Genomic DNA, 25,755 nt, shown 5'->3' with positions numbered 1-25,755 from the left:
AAAATATCATAATTATAAGTAGATCTCCTTTGCCGTTAAGGTCCAATATTGGACTATTTTATATATCTTGAACTTTGGGATCTACTCCGTAGAACAAATCTTCAACCTATGTGGTTTCTATGCATCTAACAATAATGATTTCTTGTTTGTTACAGGTCACAAAGCTGGATGACTTGAGTCCAGTGATATTCCTGAACAGAACGAAGGCTGCCCTCAACTGTGCCGCTGGGGCTATGCAAGTAAGTATACAAAAGTTAATAAAACAAAAGTCAATAATAAAACAAAAGTAGCAATAATAAGCTGTAGTTATGTTGATCGAGAACTCGATCAGTTTAACAGATACTAATTTTCAAATCGATTACTAAGAAAAAAGCTATTCATAGATGCATACATGGATGGCGATCACGATGCATGGATAAGTGACAAATGAAAGGATGTCTATCGGTTTAAAGAAATTTATTTCTCATAAGAACTTATTCATAAAGGTATATGGATTCGATTTAGTTTTATATTGTAGCAGTAACTGAGTTACTAATTATGGAGTCCTTAGAACTAGAATTACCAAAGGGTTATCTATGTTTAAATAGTCATGATTTCCATGTTAGTTAGCTACTTTTAATACCTACACATATCTTTCTAACTGAAAAGAAGCCTATAATTACATTAAAAAACTTTTAAAACTATACTTAAACTTAGGTACCTATTTCCTTTACACTTTACAAAACTCCAACAAGAAAATACCGACAGCAAATCTTCAAGTCCAATACAACCTGCATCGCTAGCAATAAAACTCGATTAGAATTGTCAATAGAACAACTACTAACGGTGCCGTAAACTATGGGTAACTGTATTTCGTTGGGCTGTCCATCAGCTATCTATCTATCGACATCTATCTAACTATCTTCATCTATCTATCTATAGTATGGAGAAGCGATCAGATTCGTGCCGGAGATATGTGAAATTCCTTATGTAGTACCGTCTTGTTAACGGCCGGTTATCTTGTTGTCACGATGTTTATTTGTTATGTATTTGAATGTAATATTATATTATAGTGTTGTGATGTTTATGTTTATGTTACGGTTATAGAAAGCGGTTAGGGTGGTAGAAAAGCCATAGGACCTACTCCTTCTCCAAATATAAAACTGGATGTTTCTAATGGTTTTCCAATTTGGGATATTAAGTAGTCTATTTCGTTTCTTTGACTCTAGATTATCCGTGTACCAAACATTTAAATCTATTCGTTTCGGAATGAAAGCTCGACAGACAGACAGTTTTAGGAGAATCTTTACGGATTTTTTCTCCATTTTCAACCGAGATTGCCCAAAAAGGAACAGGTTCTCAATTCGGATGTTTCTTATACATTTATGTTTTGTTATGTATTTCCAGATCGAGTTGAAATTCAACGAGAAGTTCTACGGCATAGCGTACGCGGACTTCGACCGTCACTCGGCGTGCAAGGTGCAGGGTAAGGGAGCCCTGTCCTACGAGCTCAAACTGCCGCTCAAAGGTTGCGGCACTAAGCAGGTGAGAGAGATGATATTTGCTGAAATATTAGAAGTGCTGGTTTTTGCAGGACTGTTAATATGCGGAGTCTAATTATAAAATCGGTGAAGCTGATAAGGAGGACTTTTGTCAAACAGAGTATGCAATCTAAATACTCCAGCAACAGAACTCCTAATAGAAGTCCCCTTAGTTACAACCGGTTAAGTCGGTTAAGTCGTTTTATTTATTGCCTTGTGCCTAATTGAACTATTCATTTTCATCCGACTGCCTGGGATGTTGTTATATGGGATAGGTAGGTATGTTTTCATTTCTGAGCTACTTAGATCCATTTCTATTATATCCAAAATCTTCCTCCAAAAGTAGTCTTAATCTGATTTCTATCTTCCCAGGATCCCCTCCGAGTGTTCACGAACAACATCGTGGTACGGTTCCACCCGGGGCTGGAGATGGACGGCGACGAGGTCATCACCATCGTCTGCCGATACCCACCGCCCATCGTGCCCAAGCCTGTCTTCAATCCTCTTATATTTACGTAAGTTTAAAAATACACGTTCTTTGGTCATCAATCAAGAAACAATGAAAAATATCTAAATCTAACTTATAAAAGCGACGTTCTGAATTTTGTAAAAAACCTCTATAGGGAACTAGCTTTGTGGCTAAGCACATGAGCTTACATGAGCTTTCTATAAAGGTAGTTCATTTAAATTTGTCTCTATATTAAATCACCTTTATGCATATTTACATCACCTGAGTGAAGTGGAGGCGAGATCTTTGAATAACAAAACTATGTTGGTAGTTCAAACACTTTGTTTCGATAATCTTTGGTGGAGTCTGATCCTAAGAACTGCAGAACTTTCAGTTCATAAGCTAAAAACTTTGTTTCATATCAAAATTACTATGATGTTGGATAAGATGGCAGGTTTAATGATGTCTTTAACATTCGCCATTTATTTTCCAGCCCCGAAACCGGTCCCCTCCCAGCGAAAGCACCTCTCGCCGGTACCCATATCCTCATGATCATCTGCGCGATCCTGTTCCTCACGTTATTGCTGCTAGGCCTCGGAGTATCATACCTGTGCCTCAGGAGACGAGCCCTGCCAGCTCCGAGGAGGTTCATTGATGACTCCTCAGCTTCTATTGTTAGCAGGGAGAGTATACAAGGTGAGTTAGGGGATATAACGAGCCTATAGCGACAGATAGAAAGATGTGGGATCTTCAGGTATTATAAGGAGAACATTTCTGTCTCCTGATTATCAATGGGTCAGTAAAATTTATCTTCATTATTTATAAGTCCTCCTTTTCTATCTATTTGTAGTTGTGCCTAACATGCCAGAGATCTAAAAACTTATTTTCATCAATAGTAACTTCATACTTAAGAATACCATGTGTTGGTTTATCGTATATTTGGCAAAACATACGTAAAAACAACAATTTATTGCCCCTTTTTTAGTTACTGATGGCATTAGAACATGGGCATAACTAAATCAATAAACCATTTGTTAGTACTACTTATATCGAATAGAATCCAAACCAAACTGAACTTTTTTTCCTGTCCAACAGAAGTGAAAATCCCCCGCGCCCACCCAGTCTACCCAGCAGCTGCCGAAGTTGGCAGCGTGGCTTCCGATACGATACCTTCAGACTATCCCTCGGAGACGCCCAGCGAAGCTGAGCAAGCGCACAGCAATGCTGCTTTCATGATGGACGAGTCTTATCATAGCGAAGGTAAGATTGGTTTTCTCTTTAATTTAAGCAAAAAATTCTTTAGATTAAATCTCGTCTTCTGCAAGTCTAGCAAGGCTATGTATTCCAGATTCTAGAATTTTTTGAACCCCTTTAATGACTACACAAAACAGTTGTGGTTCACGAGGCATGAATGATATCGTTATGATATATTCTCGACTTACAACAGAAAGCAGCAACTTTTATCTCTTTCCGATATGTTATGTTTTGTAGTTACCAAATTCGTCTCATTTTGTATTTTGATGTGAATTTTGCTATATTCATCTTCTTATCGAGATCGATCACCAAACAAGTATTAATGTCAGTAAGAGTTTTCTTAAATCCGCCTTCTAGCCACTGACGTGGAATTATTTTAAAACTTATAATAACGTTTTATTTCCATCAGGCTACGGCTCCACTCGTGAAGCGATGACCAGTAACGCTCGGCTAGTCTCCGGTGCGGCTCCAGCGTTCGACGTGCGCGTGCGCGTGCAGCGTCCCCCCGCGCCGCCCTCACCACCATCCACCATCACCTTGACGGAGACTGATGGAGGAAGCCTCAGGTTTGTGAATTTGATGGGGGATGTAGATTCCTTAGAAGCCGTTGGCAATGAGTAGAAATATCTCGAGTGATAGAGTTGGAGGAAACCTTCAGATAAGGGTACAAAATATTACTGAAATCCAAACTTCGTCAAAATCTCGGCCTTTAGGGCTTCCTCGACCGTCGACTCCTTCAGTCCCAAAGTAAAAAAAGTCAAAGCTCTGTATTCTGTGTAATCTGTGTATTAAGCAGGCAAAAATTATGAAGTTTGGGGAGGCCTACGTTCAGCAGTAGACAGCAATAGGCTGAAATGTTGATGATGATAGCCCAAACAGTTTAAGAAGCAGAAGTATTTACCAATTTTAGAGTTTAACACCTGCGTAATTTAAATTTAACTAAACAAACTTAAACTGGCTAATATTTATTCTCCCTATTTTCTCAGCAGCTAATATTCTTTCTTCACCTTTCCAGACAAACCCTAATCTCCGAAGAGCACGAACGCCAAGAATCAGTCCGTACTGTATCCCCGGTGGCGCTTCCCCTTCCCGCGCGCGCCTCTCAACTGCCTCCTCCCGAGCGGCCCCCGCGCCCGCCAGCAGTCTACTCGCATGTCAACAGGGACAAACAGGTATGTGACATACATTGGATAACATTGTGTGTGTGTGGGTATGTGTGTGATCACAAGGTGATGAAGAGTGAAAGTGGTTATTGAAAATGTGATCATTTTATTTTATGTCACCGAGTTTGTTAGGTAGCACGACTGATGTTTTCCTAGCGATATTTTTCAGAGTCTATCTAGTTGATGTCAACATAGTTCACTGTCTGGTGTGAAAATTAATATTAATTTTGAAAAATAAAAAATATCATTTTCATTGTAATAGCGTTCAGCACATTTCATTTGTCAGAATTTACATAAAAATAAGTCAATATTCTTTAATGATCAAAACTCGCACAAACATCGCTGAACCGCACAATCACAACCCACCAAAAATAAATCTCACACACCCAAACTCACTCACCCACACTCACACACATCACCACACTCACTTTAATAATAAAAATAATCCCATACTCACTCGTGACTAACCAGGAGTGGTCTCGTCGTCCGCGGTCCATCGTGTCTCTCAACACTGAGATGACTGACACCCACTCGGTCACTGAAGTCACTGACCGATCTCACGCCAGGATGTTCCATATTAAGGTATAATTAGTGTATTTTTGTGCATGAAAAACTGGTATTTTTGATTTTTTTATTCTTTAAGGTGAGATTTAGGAAGGTGTTTTTTCAAGGTCAAGGTCAAAAGTAGTGCTTGTTTGCAGAAAAAAAAATGTATTTGTTCCATTCTTTTGTGCTTTTGCTGCGTTGCGAATGTGAAAGAAAAGGAGCTATTGTAATATAGCAATTGCTTTTCAAATACTGCGTGGGTCATGGTTACTTCTCTTTTAGAAGCTCGCAAGAATTCTTCTAGGTCTTTGATAATAGAAACTGCCCTGCTTTTCCCAACAATCATCATTTAGAAAGGTCCTAAAATTCTTGCGTTTAATACAGAAAGCACCTCCTCCGCCACCTCCTGTGATGAGGGAGCGTCTGGAGACTGAAGAACAGGAGATGCTGATGGAGAGCCTTGAGCCCATACCTGAGACACCCATCATGCCTGCCAGGTAAGTCTTTATATTTTTTGTTTCATTTTCTTATCTGTGCCTAAGTATTTTTATCTCCCTTTAACCCGATGATTGACTGGTAGATAATGCCACAAGGCATTAAGTCCACTTATGTATCATTCTTGTTTATGAAGTTAAAATAAATAAATAACTTATAGTTTTTACTTGCCTTGCTCACCAAAGATATAGGTCTAGTTTTTAACCCCCGACGCAAAAACGACGGGGTGTTATAAGTTTGACGTGTCTGTGTGTGTGTGTGTGTGTGTGTGTGTGTGTATGTGGCATCGTAGCTCCCAAACGGATGATCCGATTGTAATGCGGGTTTTTTTTATTAAAAGGTATGTCAGTCGGGAGTGTTCTTAGCTATGTTTGGAAATCGGTTCAGGTCTTCAAGGTCATCAGCTCGTTTGCTAGATGTGATAGGAATGTTACACGCTCTGGTTACTTGCAAGTATATGTGGGATCTGAAATTTGAAACACTAATGTCTTTTGGAACCACTGAGCTGGTCTGCTGTTAGGGCACGAAGGTAGGAGACGTAACCCTGAACTGCCTTTTAGTAAACCCATCGAGTTTGGGCTCGTTGAATTTGTCTTGACGAGTTCTGTCCATGTTTCTGACTGACAAGAACCTGATGCTGGAAATGGGATGTGGCGGATGAAACCCTGAAATGCCGGAATGAAACGGATAAACCGATTTATATTTTTGCTGAAAATCTAGAATGTCCAAAGGTTTATCTTTATTGTTTCTCAGTGCAATTCTCCCAGAGCCAGTTTGTCATGAGGATTGTTAAACAGCTTCCTTTGGCCGAGATCGCATTTAGCGACCCCATCTTAAGATAAAATAAATTAAATGAAAGAAGGAAAAATTAAGGAGCTCCTTTAAAAAGCATGAAATAAAATTAAATTATAAATTAAAAAAAAACCCCCGACCCAAAAAAAAGTATGCTATAATTATGACAAAAGGTTAAAAACGCTAAACCAATAAAAAGCAAAAAATAACTTTCAACACTACGTAAACTAAATTTTGACGTGTCGGGGGACCGCTTTTTACCTTCATAAATACTTACATAAATAAAATGATACCTACCTAAATACAACACTCGTTTAAAAAAAGAACACGTATCTAAAGTAATGAATTAAGCGGGCCCCCGACACGACAAAATTTAGTTTACGTAGTGTTAAAAGTTATTTTTTGCTTTTTATTGGTTTAGCGTTTTTAACCTTTTGTCATAATTATTGCATACTTTTTTTTGGGTCGGGGGTTTTTTTAAATTTATAATTTAATTTTTGGAAAGTATGGTTGGTTTTACCATCATGATATGCCATGTTAAGAAATGAGAATTGGTATTTGTCGTTTTTGGCAGATTACGTACCCACAAAATTACTACTATACAATATTAAATAAAATAGAACCTGTGGAAGTTGTTTCGTGCAATTTTATTAATATTTCACCTCCTTCACCAGGAAACCCGAAATCACCTCCCACGTAGTAGACGACGTCTTCCTCCGCACTATTACGGAAAAGAAGACGATAGAAGACATAGAACGTCACAAACGCCTGGTCACAGAATACAAGCAGGTCCCAGCACCTCCACCACACTTCGACGTGACGATACGCAACCATACGGTCCCTGAGGCTCAGTGGGAGAACTTCTCAGACATCAGCTCGGCTTCTGGCATGACTTTGACTCCTCAGATGGAGAGGGTACCGCTCTCGTTGCCGCCGCAGAAGTATATTGGTAAGTTTGGGTGTTCTGTACCTAGATGAGTTTTTTTAAGGGTCTGCTAACGTAATGCACAAATAATGCGCGAATTTTGAAATCTGATAAAACTTATATTCATGCTTCTTGTTGTAAGAAACATGCCGAAGTAAATAACAAATTGAGTCATGTTGATTGAGTAAAAATCATATACAATCTTAATTTAAATATGAAAATATAACGAATTCTTGTTACATTCAACGAGATGAGAGAAAATTGACTAAATCATCAATTTCTACCAACAGGTACAGGCGGCCCCGACCTATTCTCCCCCGAGCTGATCAAGCAGACCGGCCAAGTATACCAGTCCCCCGACCTACCCCTACTCCCCGAGCTGCCTCCTGCCCGCAACCCCCTGTTCAGGGACGAAGATGACGAGGATGTGCCGGAGCCGGTACCAGCTCCGCCCGTGCCAACCAACTGGAGTGTGCTCACTAGGGTGCTGAAGACTGAGGCGCAGGATGAGGTGATTTTATGAGAAACATTAATTTCTTTTAGTGTTTGTTTCATAACTTTGGTATTTTTACTTTATAAGAGAATCTTTATGGGCATACCATGGTATTTTCCAACCGAAATACGTGTCGTGTAAGTACATGGGCCAATGGCGACCAAGTATTTGAATCAATTATTTTGTAGTTTATTTATTATCAGAATCATAATGCCATGGCATGTTTAACAGGACTATTAAAATTACTTTGATTAAAGATACTTAAAAGCTAAACATAGGACCTTAAAAACTCTTCAGGTTTATTGGTAGTTGTAAGTTAATGCTCTTAGATTGTGTTCAAATGATGGCCTTTTTTCATCTCTCTTCACACTCCACCAATATATTTTTCAGGTTTTATCAGAAACCGAGCGCTCCTACCGCTTAACCCGCGAAGAACGTCTCCGCTGGCGCGAGCTCATCACTCACGAGAGCACTCTTCGACGCGAACTGGCGCGTTCCTCCACCCGTGAGGACTTCACGCGAGTCGCACATGATCACAGGTTCGCGCCCCTGTACGCGCCGCCCAAGTGGGAGGTCATTATAAGAATACTGGCACCGCCTCCTGATAAACCGAAGGTAAGGAGAGCAGGATCTAATTTAGCATATGAATCTTTATTTGCAGAGGCTCAGTGTAGCAGGTGTTTAGTTTGGTTACATTATTTACAGCATGTCTAACCGCGCAACCTGTATGCAAATCGGTATGTTGACCGTACATACTCGCCTCTGCGTCTGTTTGGGGGGTTTGACATTGCTGAAGTTATAAAAAAACAGCACATGATCATGTAGATGATCTCTGTATAGCAAGTGTCAAGAGCCAGAATAGGGATAAAAGATTCAACTTGATGAAGGATTAAAAGAAGATGATGATGATGACATTAGGCTGGATTGGAAGCTGACCTGGCTGATTAATATAATTATTGTCATGTTGATGTTATGTCGACTTTCAAATTGAATATTCTCTCTTCCAGAACCGCTACCGCAAGAAGACAGAATGGGACTCTCGGTCGCGACGCAGCTCGCTCCCCACACTGTACGAGTACGACAGCGACGCCACCTCCCTGCGCGACCCGCAGCGCTCGCGCCGCTCCTCCTACCGCAGCGACCATGTTGATATGAGGTCAGTACACTTCTCGCTATCTCAGTAATGGTCCCCCAAGTAAATTCCTCACAAAAGTTATTGCGTGCATGTGGCCCATACCTCTATGCCACCTCCACCACCAGCTAATACCTAAAGTTGGTCTGTGCGCAGCATCTCCTGCAATGTTTGGGAACATGTTTGTCGACGACAAAAATAGATCTATACCTAGTAATATTGAAAAGAGCTAAACGATTTCGCAAATTATTTTATGTAAGCCTACTTGTGATTATTTCATGTTTTACTAACCGCAATTATTTAGAGACATTTAAGATAATACAAATGCTTTAGGACGAAAGGCGTAACAGCGACGTCTCTTCACCTAAACATCAGTACAGAAATAAACGAAATAAATACTAAAATCAAATTCTATCCAGATCAATGTCGGAGATGATGGTGGACTACGCTCGGGAGCAGGCGGACACTCACTCGGAGGTGTCGGGCGGCACGCAACTGGGACGATACTACGACGACGACAGCGACTCCGAACATCCATTCCATCAGAACCAGTGAGTATACTTCAGCTTAACAATATGGCGGCTTCAATTGTGATTTTATTAGAGATACCTTTAACCCCCAAAGTGAAAAGAAGGGTTTTAAAAGTTTGAATGATAGGTGTCTGTCTGTCTATTTATCTTTCTGTGGCACCATACCTCTAAGCCCTAAATAGGCGAAAACTTAACCGATGCCCAATACCTAATTTCCTTTAATCGTTGTTTTATGAGCGAAGATGAGATGTCTTAATTTATTAGCATAACTAAGAGGTACTAATATAATATTAGTAGACATAATTTCAAAATTCCGAAATCCTTCAAAAATGGCTACAACTCTACATTCACAAAATATTTTTTCTATTCTCGCAGGCCATGGTCCCGTCACTCCCTGCATCGCTCGGTGAGTCAGCCGTCGCTGGCGCGCTCGGCAACGGAAGTGGTGGAGCAGTGGACCGCGCCTGAAGGAGACGTCACTCCCACACCTGGACGCAGGATTAGAGGTAAGGCCTTCTTAACTAAGTTACTCATATTGGAGTGGTCGCAATCGTGCCGTGAATCGGGTCTTCCGGAGTCAAGAAACTCACGAAGCAGACCAGATGCTGAAATTTGGAGGTGTTACACCCTTGAGTAACTTGAGAGGGCACATAAAACTAGCTTCCTAGAATGCTACTCTGCAGCTGTTGTTGATTAGTTGTTAAAATTCCACGTCAGAGACCGTCAAGTGGAATTAATAACAATGTCCTTAGGACAAAAATAGAACATTATAGTTTTAATATCAGTCATTCATAAAACTGTATGAAAGTTTTAATAAAACGTTGTGATAATAATATATCTATTTATGTTCTGCTTTCAGGTCCACAAGGATTAACGACCTTCACATCATCCGAAGTGCGAACCTTCCAAGCGTCCCGAGAGTGGCGCGAATAGACGACTTTATTAGCGCGATACAGAACAATGCAAGTCATGATACGAGCAATAGATGGCGCTGTACGCAATTTTGTAAATTGACAGGAATTGATGTAATTACTTAGTAAAACATATACGTAGGTATTATGCTCAAAGTTACTCAAGTGATAAACTTCACTGCCTTATTTACATTGATTTTTATTTCATACATTCCTCGATGTTTTTAGTTTAGTGCGATTCCGTCCATTCGTGACTAATACCTGTTTTGTGACATAATAGAAGTAATTGAATTGATTTTATATAAATTTAATGCTTGGCATTATTAAGATTTTATTTTGTAATAAGATATAAATGATGTGTACATTGACGATGTGTAAAATGTATAATATTTCCACGCGGAATCTGAACTTTTTTTTTATATTGGTGATATACTTTTGTATTGAATTTCAGGATAAGATCTTTACGTACTTAAAATATAGTTTTAAAAAGCGTGTCCATTATAGTATCATAGGTACAACGTATACAAAAGATACCATTATTTTAATTAACAAGTTTTAAAAGGTCAACTATATTTAGTTTATTTTAGGGTTGAATTCCATAAAACTTATTTTTATATCTTTAAACTAACAAAGTGCCAAAATGATAATTAACGCTTCTTAACAATCATTGATTTTCTTATGAATGTACATTTTTATGTACATTTTGAATATGTTTTTTTCTTACATAGATGATAATCTTTTAGCTATCGATTTTAATAATCTAGGGAAAGGTTATTAAAGTTTTTTCGCTTTTTTTTCAGCCAACACTAATATTAGGTGTAAATAGGTAAATGTAAGTCAAAGAAGTGTTATACCTAGCAGTTGAGGCAAGACGGACTACTTAAATCAACCCATTTATAGTGTTTTGATGGAAAAGTAAGTATGTCATCTACATAGAAATATTGAGAATTTGGTTGAATTGAGTCCATTACTTTGCTAAAAAGTATTTCTTGCCTCGATTGCTATGTGAGTGTGGGATTTAAAGGGCAATGGGATAGTGCAAGTTGTGCTCAATTAGCGGTTTTACATATTTTGGTGGATACCAACTGTCTATGTCGATCTGGTAAAAGGTCCGTGTTATGTCTACGGAAGAAAATTTATTTTTATATGAAAATATGCAACGTATTAGCAATGCATTTGTGATTCTCATTGTAAACGAAGATAAAATTGCAAATGAATTTTAGTTTTAACTCTATTGCCAGTTGCAAAAAATAAACCGGGGTAACCATGTGGTGCTAAGACATTAAAAATATCTAATATTTTTTGTATCAATTGAATTTGTTTACATGTAAATGTATTTACATTGTGAATTGATGTATTTTAATATTAAATATACGTATCTTAACATTTTAGCTGTCGATTTTCATTTAAACCAGGTTCCTCATTTTCATTCCCTAATAGCTACTCACTATAATTAAGGTTTCTATAAGTAGGTAGTAGGCAGATATTCTTTTTATAATGTTTGGTATTTGTGTGATTATACCAATCTATCCGCATTAGCCAATTATGTCCCTGAAAAATAATTTAGTTATAATAACCACAACAAAATAACATCGTCATAAAATTGTATTCAGAATTTTATTTTGATCCATCGAAAACAAAACGAATGGAAAACTCTATACATTTTGTTAAAAATGGCTTAAATTAATAAATATGACGATAATGACATTGTTTTATTGTTATCTACAAAAATGTAATACATAATGATTCAAAATTCTAATAATTCGTCATTTAGGAACTCAAAAAAGCATTGAATTTGCACAAATTGACTACTTATACATATTTTATATTATGAATATCGTTTCATATGTAAAATGTTGCACGTAAGTGCGAAATGTTTAAGGTTTTTACAAAAGTAAGAGTCATTTCAGGAACGTTAGTTACGAAATACAGTGCCCCAGATTTGGCAAGTATTGTTTTCCAAACAGTAAAGACAGTTTTAAGGAAATCTGAGAAATATATTAAAAATTAGTAGCTTTTCTATTCCAAACTGGTTTCTTGATTGACAAATAAAATATGGATGTGAAAATGTATATTCACATTTGATGAATATATTCTGTAGAACACACAAATGTTTTATCTTAACTTGTGCGACATATAAAACCAAGCGTTACAAATTCCAAAGGACAAATCGACGTAGAATACAAAGACGAGAAAAAATATATTACATCACTTACGAAAAAACAAATTTACAAGTTTCTATAATCAGATGTAACAATTTACAAGACAGTTAAAACAGTTCGTATCCTATCACATATTTTACATCCTCTATCAAGCTCAGTTACAAATAATTCTATTTGTACAACTATGAGAAATAAACAGCTCTTTTATGTACAGTCAACAATTAGGCCTATAGTGTTAATGTACTATAAACAAAGTGATTCTAAGATATGAAGTATTGACAGGTCCCTTTCGTCAGTATTTGGCATATATCTGTTATCGTTTGGCAATCCATTAATTTCTTCATTGTCTTTTCACACTTTCAATAGCACTCCAGTTTTATCTTATTTCTGGTCCTTATGTCGACCGTCTAGGTTTACAGTCTCTAATGCTGAATCATCTACTTGTATATCGTGAAGTTCTACACATGAACACTTTATATGATCGTTTCTATTTAGTTTGTCACGTCTATATTTGACTGATTGATCCGAGGGATTGTCGTCTTCTAGTCACTTGTTTCCAGAACCGTTTCTCGAAATTTTTCTCCTGTAAGAACATTGCATTATTCACGTATTACTACTTGTGTATTTGCTATACGATTCGCGATTTCATTTAAGTATTACAAAAATACAGGGTTATTTGGTTTCGTATTACATACATCCCTTTAGAAAAGTCATACCTATTCTTTGTAACATTTGACCAATAAAGAGTACTAATAACATTGCGGTAGTTTTGAATAACCCTGTAAATTCTGCTTTGATTGCTACTTTATATTGCAGTGGAAACTAAGAGGATAAAACCGCGTGAAATGTCTTTTTACAAAGTCAAATAACAAAGACATTATAAGACTACGAAAATGCAAAAGATACTAGCGAAACGAAGAAGTGGACAGCTGACTAGCGCGAAAAGAAATAAAGGATTGTGTAAAATAAAGGAAGGTCCAGCTAAGCTGCAGGATGAAGAATGAAAAGCTTAATGATATTTTATTAAAAATATATTTTCGAGAACACTCGTTCCAATCAAAATGGACAGATCAGTTCAACAGACAACAAAAACAAATTTAGCATATCTGAAAGCTGGATTTAAACTTTAATTCTAATTGTTAAGCAAAGAACAAATTGACATGAGCTTAGTGCCAAGACAATCACAATCATAACAATGTACCAAACGGTAAATCTTAAGACATAGGTAAAGGTTAAAACATGGAATATTTTTACTAAAATTGTTTTAGGACTAATTTAACAATATTATTTACGAATTTTAAAGATTTTGAAAAGAAAGGCAATTTTATTGGCCAATTTTTACTGAAGTTAATTAACATTATCTATCACTCGCTACTGTTTCGTATATCAAACGTTCCTCTATATTTTCACTTTCATTCACAAATCCGATCCAAAAAGTTTTATAAAACACGATTCCCATTTTTGAATCATTCCAACTTCGAATTAGGATTCCCATTACAAACTACATTACATGAACTTTCATGTTTACTTGTTCTAATTAATTTACTAGGACGAAATTTCATAAACATTAATTTTGGATCTAAAATTAAGGCAGGTTTTATAATTGTCACGTTGACACTTCTGTCCGTATAACTTATACTTACTAAACCCCGCAATATTCAATTGAAACCCACATCTTATATTAAAACGTGTACAGACTACGTAGGAAGTTTTCGCATTTATAATATCGATATCGACGACCTTTACGTTTCCTTAGCTTTAAATAGTAGAAGTAATTCTTCTGTATAAAAAGTTCCGACAACACCACATAACATGGACGATGAAGATAAGACATCTGTTGATGATGTTATGAGTAGGAATGGAGGAGTTAATGAAAAAACTTCCCAGTTAGGTTTAAATCCAGCTGGTTGGCACAGATAAGCGTCGCGTGCGCTGTGCTCACACATAGCCATTGACAAAGCAAATCTTGTAATAGCCGGGGTTGCTCACGGAGCTGCGGCGCGGGGAGAACGGCCGCGCGCTCGACAGCACGAACGGCTCGCGCCGCGGGCTATCGGACGACGCGCGACGACGGAGGAAACCCATTCTGAAAACATGGATTGTTAGTTAATAGATGCCGTAGACTAAGTCTCGATAATCTTGTTTGCTTGAAAGACAAATTGTTTGGATAAATGTAAACTCCCGGTTTTGTTCTAGTAGTCGGGAGTTTTATATGCTCAGTAATGATAACTTTGTCTTAAGCTTAGGGTTTTAATTTAATAGTTTTTAGGTATTCTACATAAAAGATTACTGACATCTTCCCGTTCTGGCATAGAGAGCGCGTCCGCGAACGCATCGTCTGAACTTCCGCTCGTGCCAGTTGCTCCATCTCCATAGGTTTCTCGCTTTCTGGAACTGAAGATTGTTACCTATGTTTAATAATGTTCTAACCAAATAATTGAACAAACAAATCACTAAAGTGGTGTTTCATAATCAAATCGGCCAGCTTCAAATTCAGATTACAAACTTGCATGATCTGCACCTTATTCGAGAACACTACATAATTCATATAAGTTGTTGATGACGTACCTTTCCAGGCATATACAGAATTGCGCGAAGTAGTATGCGGGGCGGTGCGGCGCGGGTGCGCGCGGCACAGCGTCACTGCGTCGGCGCTCGCCACGCGCCGCAGCAGCGACCGCTGACACGCCGCGCGAAACGACCAGGGGTCGGACCCGCCACCCTGGACACATACACACATAACTATATTTTAGCACATTCAAGGTAGTTTAAGGCAACACCTACGTAAGAGTTGGTTCAGAGAGACCGAAATAATAGTGCAGCTTTGTGTAAAAAAAATCTGATATACAACAAATAGGGAAGTTTCTATAATGTGGGGTGTGCCATAAATCAAAAGGAATTTATAGATCAAATAGATAAGCCGCGGTTTCACTCAATACATGGGGAAGTAATCTGATCACTCCAATAAAAACTAACTATAACTCCAGAGAAATCACTATCTCTCCATCAATGACTGTATATGTGTGTATTGACACGTTACTTTCGCATTTATAGTTATATATTAGTGAGGATGTATAAACCATCTTATTTCATGTAATCATGATGTTGATCAAATATTTACCCAGGACACCTCCTGTTCTGCCAGCATATCCTTCCCCTGGTCCAAAGCAAGTCTCATCTCCGCTCGAGGAGTGAGTCGCTCCGGCGTCGGTGGTCTCGGTTCCTCCCGTGGTGAGATAACCTCCGGTGCTGGTGCTGGCTCCGAGGCTGAAACGGCTACCAAAGTTGGATTTATCAGATGCATATTTTTTGGCATGAAAAAGATTGATAAAATTTTCTTAACCTAAAGTCAAAGTAGTACCTAAAATATTCCATATGAGTAAATTGCATTTAAGGTCCTCAAAATTCACCCAAAAAATTGCTGGAAGAGGAAATAAGCGATGCCTTTGTACTAATGTGTTTAATTCTTTTCTCTATTAACTGTTTGCATGGTCGACTAGTTTCAAAGACGGCAACCTTTGCATTTTTCCAAAAATCAGTTAATAATGTGGTATCATAGCAAAATTGGAATAAAACCGTTTAAATTAGAAGCAAACTAACAAAAACGGCGATCTGCTATACAAAAGTTTAATCAAAATCCTGGGTTGGGATCAAATGTGGCATTTTGTTATTTTTTTTTGACATTACCGATAAAAAATTTAAAAGGCAGATATCCGAGTTTGAAACTATGTAGTTACATAAATAAGTTCTAGTATACCTGGTCCGGGTTGGTTGAGTGACGTGGGGTTGTGTATAGTGGTGCGTTCGAGTGTGGAGGGCGTGCTGTCCGAGCTGGCTGAGCCCGGACGACCAGCTCCAACAATGGCACGCACCTCCGCAAACTCTCTTGAAACTGTATCAATAAAGAATTTTTCATTTACTGATTGCTGATCATTACCGAGGTACCGTCAATCATTTCCATAATTTCGTCGATATGAAACTGGTGCTAAGCTGCCATCATTACGTTTAAGTCAGCAATTGCTTCTTGGCATGCAACAACAATATGAACAATCATTAATACATAACATTAGATAGATAGATACTTTATGTATTAGGTACACCAATTTTACATTTTTGATTTTAAATCTAGTTATAGTAGGTGACATATTGGGCAGTCTTTTTGCTAAGAGCAATCTCTTAGAGACAACCTTATTAGGTTTCGATTTTCATAGTGTTTAAATATTTCTGCTAAATGAAACTAAGTAATGTTACCAGATAGTAAGGGCGTCGAGGGCGCCTCGTTGGTGGGCGTCCGGTCGGGGCTCAGCTCGCACCCGGCGCCACCACCTCCCTCCCCTCCAGCAGCTGGGCCGACGCCCGCACCCCCGCCCTCTGGTTCTGCAACACCACCACTCCTGCACTCTCAACCACCAACACAGCATCGTGATCAGTCCGTAACAGTCCAGTGTCTATGTGTGTGTGACCATGTATACAAAACATGTACTGAATAAATTGATATCGTATGTAAACATCATACATAGTAATAATACTATACGTGGAGTGCTAGCTACATATTGGTACCATGCGTACAGGGGAACAAATTGCCTGTTTACCAGAAACTAATATTTCATTTTTAAGCTGGAAACCATTCTTGAATAAGTAAAAATATAAGAAGCTAAGCTTTAAATTAAAGCACTTATTATTTCTGGTAAAATGCGTACATTAAATGATTTTGTAATAATACTCATGCATCGTGCTGACTCCGTAGAGAGGTACATTAACGACATGATCAATAAATTTGTGTTTATTTGCGAGACTCTTGGATCTCTCACCTTCCCTCAAATGTCAAGTTGTCCATTTCTCTGTCAAAATGTATTTTCTCTGTTAGTAATGTTAGGGGTGCTTGACACTGTATTGTGTGCAAATGTAGAAGTTGATGCCAAAGAGTAATCAAATGTTTCATTCTATACTTTTGCATTCATCGCCTTAAACAGTCACTTTTTATTTACAATCGAAAATGCTAAATGCAAAGAAAAGTTTTGTATGAAGAAGAACTCAATTAATGCCCAGAAATATTATGCCAGCGAGCACTTAAATCTCTTAAATGACAGTATGAATGCTACAAAAGAAATGCAGAGTCCTACCAAAACGTAAAGTCACTACCGTCGCTCACAGAACATCGCACACATGATCCTCTAACACTTACCGAAAGCTATGATGTCGTCCATATACGCTTGGGGAACTCACCTTGATCGGAAGCAGAGGGCGGCGGGTGCGGCACGTCGCAACAGTCGTCAGCATCGAGGCCACGCTCGCTGCCCTGCGCCAAGCGCCGCACCAGCGGACCAGTCACAATGTGAGATATAACCTAGCTACGGGACTTTACTTCCATTTGCCAATAGCTGGAGCACGAGTCCAGACATAAAATATTTCGAAATATCAAAGCCTTCAATTTTGAATTTTGCCTTGCTCTATTCGCGATTTGTGGCGGTCGTTCAAAGTTATTCTACCTAATTTCAAATTAATAAACATTTAAGATACTTAGGGTTTACTCAAATATTTCATGCAACAAGCATGCTGTACCCAATAACATTATTCTGTATAGTTATTGGCATGCTATGGGTTACAACGATACGCCTACATTACTATAATAATAATTAGCTATCTGCCAAATTTGACTTCATTAGAAGATTTCGTGCAGCTACATATGAATGTAAACCATGGAAACAATCGATGTATACTATGTATTTGCGTCAATTTTGACAGACGATATTTATGTTTTACACATATTACATTCGATGTGAACAAATATCTTATTTAGGTCATAAAATTACATATTAAGTACGTATTACTTATTACATATCAATACAATATTACATTTGGTCGGTTAGGTTAGGTGTTTGCACCAAACTTCAGCTCTGGAAAACTGTAGGATATTATTACGGGTTTTGGAGTGCATTACATCAAGTTTGTGATTTCTGGAGATTTATTGTAACAGGTAACAACTTCAAATACAACGTTATTTGGAACTTTGGTGCAACTATTTGTAAGGGTTCTATTGTAATTAGCGTTAATATTCACCTGGTCGTCAGAGTTGGTGGGGGTAGGCTTGTTGTCCTCGCTACCACTGTCAGAACACTCTTCCTCCATGAGAGGTTCCAGTCTTCTCCTAAAAACATCCCTACGTTCAAGGTAGTCATTAGTATTGTGTTTCTTTGAAATTTGTATGTCTATGCCGATTGGTTTGCGATCCTAAAACTCACTTTCATATCATTTTAATTAGGAATGGTGAAAGGCTAAAATGTTAGTTTTAGAAACGCAGAAAAGAGTGTTCACAAGTTTAACTACATTTGATTAGAAACAATAGTTTGTTTATAAAATATTCTAAGTAAAGCATTTGAGATCATGATAAAAATTATGAAATCTGCACAAATATTAACTACAATAATTGTGCTTAAGCAAATGGTTTTATCTAAAACAGCTTTATCTAATACTTTGCCAAATATGTGCTTAATAAGTAACCTTTATTTTGTAAATAATCATGCTGCAGAAAATTTTTTAATATTTACCTTGGCAGAAGTGGTCTCATGGTTGTAGGTCCTGTAATCGTTGGAGCCATGAGGAGTTCATCCATCATCAGCTCCGTATCATCATCGCCGGCATATGAAGATGATGACTTCGTTGGGGACTGAAATGGTGAAGGAATTTCCATTCAAAAGGCATAACATAATTCCTGAATATTCCTTTTTCTAGCTAAGTTCTTGATTGCTGTTTTTCAGTACTTACAAATTATTTATTTGAATACTGATGTATATTCTATTCTACCATTTTTAATGCTCTTCATCTTTTATGTTTTTGTTTCTAATAATAAAATACACAAATCTTTACCGACAGAGTTCCATGTTCAGAATCAGGCAGGTTATCAGACAGGTCACCAGATGATGGAGTGCCCCAGGCTTCTTCACCACTTGCTCCACTTCCCTCCCCTGTTTCTCCTGTGCCCTCTTCTGTGCCAATTGTGGACTTCCAATCACTGACTCCGAGACATCTAATAAGAACAAACTCTTTAGTATTATCTCTTTAGTGTCATATAAACCTTTAATTATTGTCATTACGTTGATAATTTTAGCTACAAAAATATTATCTAGATAATATTTACAAATATTTGCTAGCTCTATGATTTTTTTTGTGATACGAAATTGGAAAATTAGTAAAATTCACTCACTACGGTTATTAAATAAATAAATAAAATAAAATAAAAAAAATAAAAATAAAAATAAAAAAAAAATAAAAATAAAAATCTTTTATTTTCAGGCATCGACGGCCCATAGCGTGTTAGTAAACAGTACAAACTTACAAACTATGTTAGTAGTAACACACAAGTACAAAATAATATAAAATAATACACACAATACATCCAGGATTATTAGAAGATTTATCAAGTCCCATGTCTAACATGCAGCTTGATAAATCTATCCATAACAGGCCCTTCTAGCCTTTCTGAAAATACCTTCAGAATGCTGTTGCTGCTTCCCCTCGATCTGCGTACCACTGATGCCACTTTTTTGCGCATGATCGCGAAATAATCATCAGTGTGCGCATCCGCGAACATCCCTGACGCACTACAGTAAGGTGGAAGCCTCAACAGCGCCCTGAAGGCGTTATTATATTGAATGCGCAGTGCGCTGTCCGCTTTTTGGGACAGCGCACTGCAGGTTACAATTTTATTCTACAAAATGGTCACATTTCATATTACAAGATATACCTATATGTAATGTCTAATATTAAAATCTAATTTTAAGGTATAAGTCCTAGAAAAAATATTTAAAGTAATGCTGCATTGTTTTAAAACTAGCTTTAATACGTAAAATCCCATTATTTATAGCAAAAACTACAATAGTATCTAGTTACGGTCTTAGCAAAACGAATAAATATTTTGATAGGTACTTTCTAAATCTATTTATCATCAATCTCCTGTAATTTTGGAATGGCTCTAGGAGCTGTATTTGTATTGAAACAGTCACAAAATAATATAATATATTTTAACTACATATTCCACCCAGACATACTCATCGCTCCTTCTTGTCTCTCCATCGATAAGATTTCCACCTATTTTGGGAAAAATATGATTAGGCACAATATTATTTTAAATGACAATATAACTTTGGTAAAAACAACAAAATGTTTTTATGATTCAGTGTACCTCTTGAGCTTTTGCCATGAGATATATAATTATGTATTTAAATATTAGGATGGCTTAGAGAAGGAAATATCACAACATAAAGAGAAAGATGAACAATAAATCCCCTAAAGTCAGCAGTGGTTGAACAACGACAATGTCAGTCAAAAATGAATTCAGATTAATACGATTTAACAATAACATACCTCTCTAAGAACGAAGGTTGTTTGTGCGCTATAGCTGTGCTGGGCACACTCTCGGTATAACTGAAGATATTCATTTTCTCCACGACAAAAGATCCTGCTCTTGCTGTCCAGCCCATTATACCACCAGCTGCACCAGTTACTAGAAGAAAAACAATAATAGATATAAGGTTTGTTTTTAAGTTATCTTCATTTGTTTTATAACCATTTTTAGTATTGTTACCTGGATTGTTATAAGCTTTCGAAGTTTCTGGCTCTTGTGCTGTCAGTCTTACGTTGCCATCGTCAGTCTCATCGGACGGTAATCTCTCCAGGCTTGACATTGTTCCATATCTTAAACAACATTAGTAGTCTTTACAACAATACCGACTAGCTTAAAAATAAACTTATAATTTTTGTTAACACACCTTTTGAGCGTTACATAAGGCAGGTCGTCTGGGACATCTGGGGAATCTGGGGACTCATCTACAAGGTCATCCTGAAATTTTAGAGTTAAGTTACAATCATTGAAATCTGCTAACAAGTAACCAACACCTCAAAAGAGAACTCACAGTCTTATTAGTGGAATTATAGTCGGGCGTTGGTGGGACGACAGCTATATTAGGAACAGGAGATTCTGACTTGACTGAGCCAAGGCTACCTGGTCTAGAACATGGATTGTTCAAACTCGTCCCTGAAGCTCTTTTAAATGGTTCGACTCTCATTAAATGCGCTGCAGGATTGATGGCTGATAGGCCCATCAACATTAGGGGTCCTAACTCTAAATCATCATCTGAACCTGCATCAGTAGCATTTGCGTTTACATCTTCAGTCTTCTTAGTTATGTCACCATTCATTTTACTGACTGCCGAAATGCCCATTCTAGGGGACCTTCTGAGACCTCTCTCTATTTTAAAATCATTGTCATCTTCGTGTATTGAATCATCTTCTAGGAATACCGATGAAGTCTTCAAACAAGAACCGACATTTTCCCTTTTAGTTATAATATTCATGCCTAAAACTTTGTTGAGTACGTTTTCAGCTTTCTGTCTAGTAATTTGTTCTTTTCTAACAGACGCAGGCGATGGGTAGCTGGACGTTGCTGTTTTGGTTTTCGTTAAAGTTATACTTTCAACACATTTCACCTCGTTCAAGTATTTCTCTTGAGCAATGACGCATTGGACCTGGTTGGCAATGTTTGAATTGGACATTCTTAAATCGTTAGAACTAGAATTAAAGACCATAGAACTACAGGTTGTGTGGCTAGTTGACAGAGGACTGTTTCGACTACTAGATGATGGACTTGGTGATCTTATTGAGTTATCTTTTCTTAATTCTAACTGGCTCTTTGTATGAATTGAATGAACGCTTCTGCTTAAAATTGGTGAATCAGTTTTCAGTTCGTAAGACGTTGATTTGAGCATTCTCTGGCTTTGTTCTATAGAGTCTATAACCTTCTTCGCTGCTCTCGGCCCATCTTCGGGACGTAATTTAATGGCATTTTTACGTTCTAAGTGTGAGAAGTTTCTTGGCTTGCGATTGCCACAGTGTGCACTACATGGACTGGTGGAACTCTTATTAGAGTTGGAATTTTGGGGCGATGCCTCGGTTTTTGGTTTGGCGGGTATCACTGGTGGTTCCTTTTGGGACACTAAGGGGCTATTTGGTTTGGACAAACACTTTTTGTGGCACTGTCTGCAGACGGGTATCGTGTCTACAACCACTGGGCTTGTCCTTACCGTTATCTGTAATACAATAGTGTTTTTAATGAAATGTATTCATGATATTTTAGAATTATTGCTGCTATACATACTTGACTTCCTGAATTGCTGCTTTTTGATGGACTTCGATCGTTATCCTTCTTGTCACCTGGCGACGTTCCTTTAGCTTCATGGCTTGAAACTAGATCAGCTACCTCTAAAAGGTTAAGTTCTTTGGACCGTTTTCTTAGTTCTTCTACGCTCCACATCTAGTAAAGATAGTATCGTAAAACAAATGATTATCATTTTCTTTCGTTTTCGTTTACACATACGTTTTACTATTTGTATTGTAAATCTAATCCATGATTAAGTAGGTAGAATAATCAGTTGGTCATCACAACTTACTTCCATATCAGGCTCAGGCGGATCCAACTCCTCGGCTTCAGGCAGTTGCGTCATCCATCTCTGCAGGTGAAGAGTAGATCCTCTGCTGCGAGTACTCCTGGCTCCTTCAGTGGCACTCCCCCCGCCTCCCGTTTGTGTTTCCACTGAACTGCGTCGCGTCTAGAATGTTCCAGAAGTTTTGAAGTGTTTTATGTAATTTACCACCATTATTTATGTAATTTAAGGTTTTTTGGTTAAGTGGATATTTGGTGATATTAGAATAGGTGTAGTTTTACTTACTTTTTGATTATTAAAACACATAACAAAACTTGCTTCTAGGAATTGTGGGTTGTGAAGTATTGCTTTTTATTAGTCGTGTTTTTTCAAAATGAGCTATTTTTCTTTTGTTTAATTTATTGACTGTGAACTTTAATGTAAAGTGAACGAAATTAAAACCAGCTATGTAAATTCTGAATTTGTTTAGACCAATTTTAAGTTTTTGAAAACAATAACATTCATTTGCTTAGCATGTAAAATATACAGAGAAAAATGGTAGATCTATAAAAAATAATTCAATATTCGTTAGCGTCGCAAAATTTTGGGCCCTCATTAAATAAAAATAATGTTATTTCGCCATTGATAAAATCACTTTATTTACGGATAATAAGAAATATTCTGCTCCGATCTAAACATAAACATCCAAATTTTATATTATTTAATCCATTAATATGTCATGAAGAAACCGGAACTATAAGTAAAATGCTTTCTCAAAATTATAATTTTTTCATCATACTATCATTAGACTATATTAATAATTTACACACAGCCAAAGACATCGAAAATTATCGGATTCTAACTACGTAGATTTGTAAAAAAAATGTTTATACACATACAAAAATTTTCCCGGGAAACGTTTAGGTTATGTGAACATTTTGCGATGCTAGCGACACAAGTAAACGATCTTCTAAATCGTCATTAACAAGTACATCTGCTGTTACATGAATAAAATACTCTATGTGTTTATTTATTACACTAATAAATAAAAAAGCATCAAATAAATCAGTCACATTTAACATCGACTACCATTTTTCTTTGTAAATATATTTATATCTAATGGCGATGAAGGTCTCAACATAAGAAGCATTGTTCAAATCAAAATGCTCTAAGTGTGCAATGATGGCAACTACATGATTGATTTCGCGAAGCAGATCGCCAAATATCCACATGACCTGTACAATTAACTCTATGTACAGATTTACAATGTTCAGTGTCTGTACATACAACATCAACACCGTATTAGCTAATTGTTCCATTACACAGTTGGAGGATCGAGAAGTAGAGTGCGCCGCTCAAACAACTACCAACATAATGAAGCTTTTGAATTGTAAGAAAAGGACGGAAGACTTAAGCAAACGTGTTATCCAAAAAAGTGTAATGTATTGTACACAAATCTTTACTATTGGTACCCTATAGTTACATTTGACACTGATTTACTATTTGGTAAATATTGGCATACACATTTTCGATTATACTAAAGCGATTTGTAAAATACCCAATCGTGAATTCAGTTCTGTGATAAGTAAATTTTCATTAATACCCGGTCGCATATCATAAGTGGGGCTTCAGACTTACAAATTATTTTTCTCTAATATAATCAAAATACCGAGATTTCTTTAATACTGCTAATGTTCGAAAATATGTCTCTCAAAATTTTGTTACCACAACCTTAATCTCGACTATAAGCGATTTTTATAACAATCCAACAAACTCGCCAGTCTACTCGGCGAAAGCTTTCGACACCCTCTCCTAAACACCGGCTAAACATGACTACTAGAACACACCGTTCAAGATTTCGGTTCAAAGACCTATCTCCAATTGCCACGATTCCGGGGATAGCAGGAGTCTGCCAGCTCCGGATCGGACTCCGCAGATCAAAGTTCCAGATAGGCCGGCGGCGTCGGCCGCTCCGGCAGAGCCATCCGCTGCAGAAGGGGATCGTCAGGCAGAAAGATGCGCTCCTCGACATCGTGTTTGTACGAAGGGTCGACATCCAAGTCTGCTAGAGCTAGATCAGCTTCGAAGGATTCCCATCTGCAGGGTGAACTTTCTGAATATTCATCGCCACCATCAGGTGTTAGTTGGGCACTCGGGGATGTGTGAGGCTCATCATTCTTTTCAATACTTGACGACGAGACAAAGTGTGAGGAGAACGTTTGTGACTCCGCCGGGGAGAGATTAGCGGACGGCGTTTCAGGGGTAGGGGCAGTTCTCCATACTGTGCTAAGGGGGCCTCTGACTGGTTGAGGAGTAGGGGACTCTGAACTCGTTCTGAAGTCAAAACTAACTCTGACTTCCTTTTCTGGGCGTTCTTCCACGAGCATGTTGAGGTGCGAGCGGTAGGAGCTGGCCGGTAAGAGGGCCAGGCTGGAGTGCCGTTGGATGCTGGACGCTGATACCTGGCGTTGCTGCGAGTCCAGCGTGGCGAGGGAGAACGTCAGCTGCGGGTCCGGCGAGTCCAGCGGCGACCCAAGTGGAGTGCCTGACATCGTGTGGGCACGATATCTGGAAGAGTGAGATTGGGATTTAGTGTGCTGTCTTTTAAGGGTTTTCTGTGCTTTAACTATTATTATGTTAAGTCTCTACTCTCATCTACCCATTAAGTTGTACTTACATTTGCCTCTGCAGTAAGCTCTGCCAAACAGCCTTCAGGTCGATCGAGGGAGCTCTTAACACGACTGTTCTTGTCCGAGCTGGCGTGCGCGGCGAACATGAGACTAGCGGGGACTCGCCACCCGCACGGCCCAGGATTAAACGGAATTCCGTTGCTGGAATAGAAAAAAATTGTCTTGTTATTTAAGGGAATATTAGTTGGAAAAAGTTATTTAAAGAAAGCATTAAATAAGTTGTGTTACGTAGAATACACAACAGTAAAGTGTTAAGTTTTGAAGTTCCTGTTAAAT

The 25,755-nt window shown here is 37.9% G+C and overlaps 2 protein-coding genes across 13 annotated transcripts in view; one reads left to right on the top strand and one right to left on the bottom strand.

Moving 5' to 3' along the window:
• Pot (papillote) overlaps positions 1 to 11,600 on the top strand; it is an 82,298-nt gene extending 70,698 nt beyond the window's left edge. For 2 of the 3 annotated variants that reach the window (XM_064034836.1, XM_064034835.1), the window contains 16 exons: positions 156 to 239; positions 1,387 to 1,524; positions 1,893 to 2,035; positions 2,462 to 2,664; positions 3,064 to 3,228; positions 3,632 to 3,788; positions 4,238 to 4,394; positions 4,857 to 4,967; positions 5,316 to 5,428; positions 6,893 to 7,167; positions 7,434 to 7,654; positions 8,027 to 8,251; positions 8,644 to 8,792; positions 9,188 to 9,319; positions 9,674 to 9,804; positions 10,158 to 11,600. In XM_064034836.1, the coding sequence (XP_063890906.1) occupies positions 156 to 239; positions 1,387 to 1,524; positions 1,893 to 2,035; positions 2,462 to 2,664; positions 3,064 to 3,228; positions 3,632 to 3,788; positions 4,238 to 4,394; positions 4,857 to 4,967; positions 5,316 to 5,428; positions 6,893 to 7,167; positions 7,434 to 7,654; positions 8,027 to 8,251; positions 8,644 to 8,792; positions 9,188 to 9,319; positions 9,674 to 9,804; positions 10,158 to 10,231 (2,478 nt within the window). In that variant the 3' untranslated portion in view covers positions 10,232 to 11,600. The remainder of the gene's footprint in view (positions 1 to 155; positions 240 to 1,386; positions 1,525 to 1,892; positions 2,036 to 2,461; positions 2,665 to 3,063; positions 3,229 to 3,631; positions 3,789 to 4,237; positions 4,395 to 4,856; positions 4,968 to 5,315; positions 5,429 to 6,892; positions 7,168 to 7,433; positions 7,655 to 8,026; positions 8,252 to 8,643; positions 8,793 to 9,187; positions 9,320 to 9,673; positions 9,805 to 10,157) is intronic. The other variant, XM_064034837.1, reaches the window with a different exon arrangement.
• A 649-nt stretch (positions 11,601 to 12,249) lies between these two features.
• The window catches only part of Psgef (Protostome-specific GEF), a 58,092-nt gene continuing 44,586 nt past the window's right edge, over positions 12,250 to 25,755 (bottom strand). For 2 of the 10 annotated variants that reach the window (XM_064034834.1, XM_064034833.1), the window contains 19 exons: positions 25,467 to 25,620; positions 25,141 to 25,357; positions 22,817 to 22,975; positions 22,525 to 22,680; positions 21,284 to 22,456; positions 21,140 to 21,210; positions 20,956 to 21,065; positions 20,736 to 20,874; positions 19,239 to 19,398; positions 18,920 to 19,038; positions 18,432 to 18,531; positions 17,598 to 17,670; positions 16,623 to 16,748; positions 16,129 to 16,263; positions 15,493 to 15,647; positions 14,940 to 15,093; positions 14,666 to 14,765; positions 14,361 to 14,457; positions 12,259 to 12,954 (listed from right to left, as the gene is read on the bottom strand). In XM_064034834.1, coding sequence (XP_063890904.1) covers positions 12,877 to 12,954; positions 14,361 to 14,457; positions 14,666 to 14,765; positions 14,940 to 15,093; positions 15,493 to 15,647; positions 16,129 to 16,263; positions 16,623 to 16,748; positions 17,598 to 17,670; positions 18,432 to 18,531; positions 18,920 to 19,038; positions 19,239 to 19,398; positions 20,736 to 20,874; positions 20,956 to 21,065; positions 21,140 to 21,210; positions 21,284 to 22,456; positions 22,525 to 22,680; positions 22,817 to 22,975; positions 25,141 to 25,357; positions 25,467 to 25,620 — 3,476 coding nt within the window. In that variant the 3' untranslated portion in view covers positions 12,259 to 12,876. Of the gene's footprint in view, positions 12,955 to 14,360; positions 14,458 to 14,665; positions 14,766 to 14,939; positions 15,094 to 15,492; positions 15,648 to 16,128; positions 16,264 to 16,622; positions 16,749 to 17,597; positions 17,671 to 18,431; positions 18,532 to 18,919; positions 19,039 to 19,238; positions 19,399 to 20,404; positions 20,460 to 20,735; positions 20,875 to 20,955; positions 21,066 to 21,139; positions 21,211 to 21,283; positions 22,457 to 22,524; positions 22,681 to 22,816; positions 22,976 to 25,140; positions 25,358 to 25,466; positions 25,621 to 25,755 lie in introns of those variants that run through there. The other 8 variants (XM_064034830.1, XM_064034826.1, XM_064034827.1 and 5 more) reach the window with 8 other exon arrangements.

This window comes from Helicoverpa armigera, chromosome 5, assembly GCF_030705265.1.
Source record: "Helicoverpa armigera isolate CAAS_96S chromosome 5, ASM3070526v1, whole genome shotgun sequence".
Taxonomy (NCBI): domain Eukaryota; kingdom Metazoa; phylum Arthropoda; class Insecta; order Lepidoptera; family Noctuidae; genus Helicoverpa; species Helicoverpa armigera.
The sequence above is the reverse complement of the archived record's forward strand: the minus strand, read 5'-3'. Positions and strand labels throughout refer to the sequence as shown.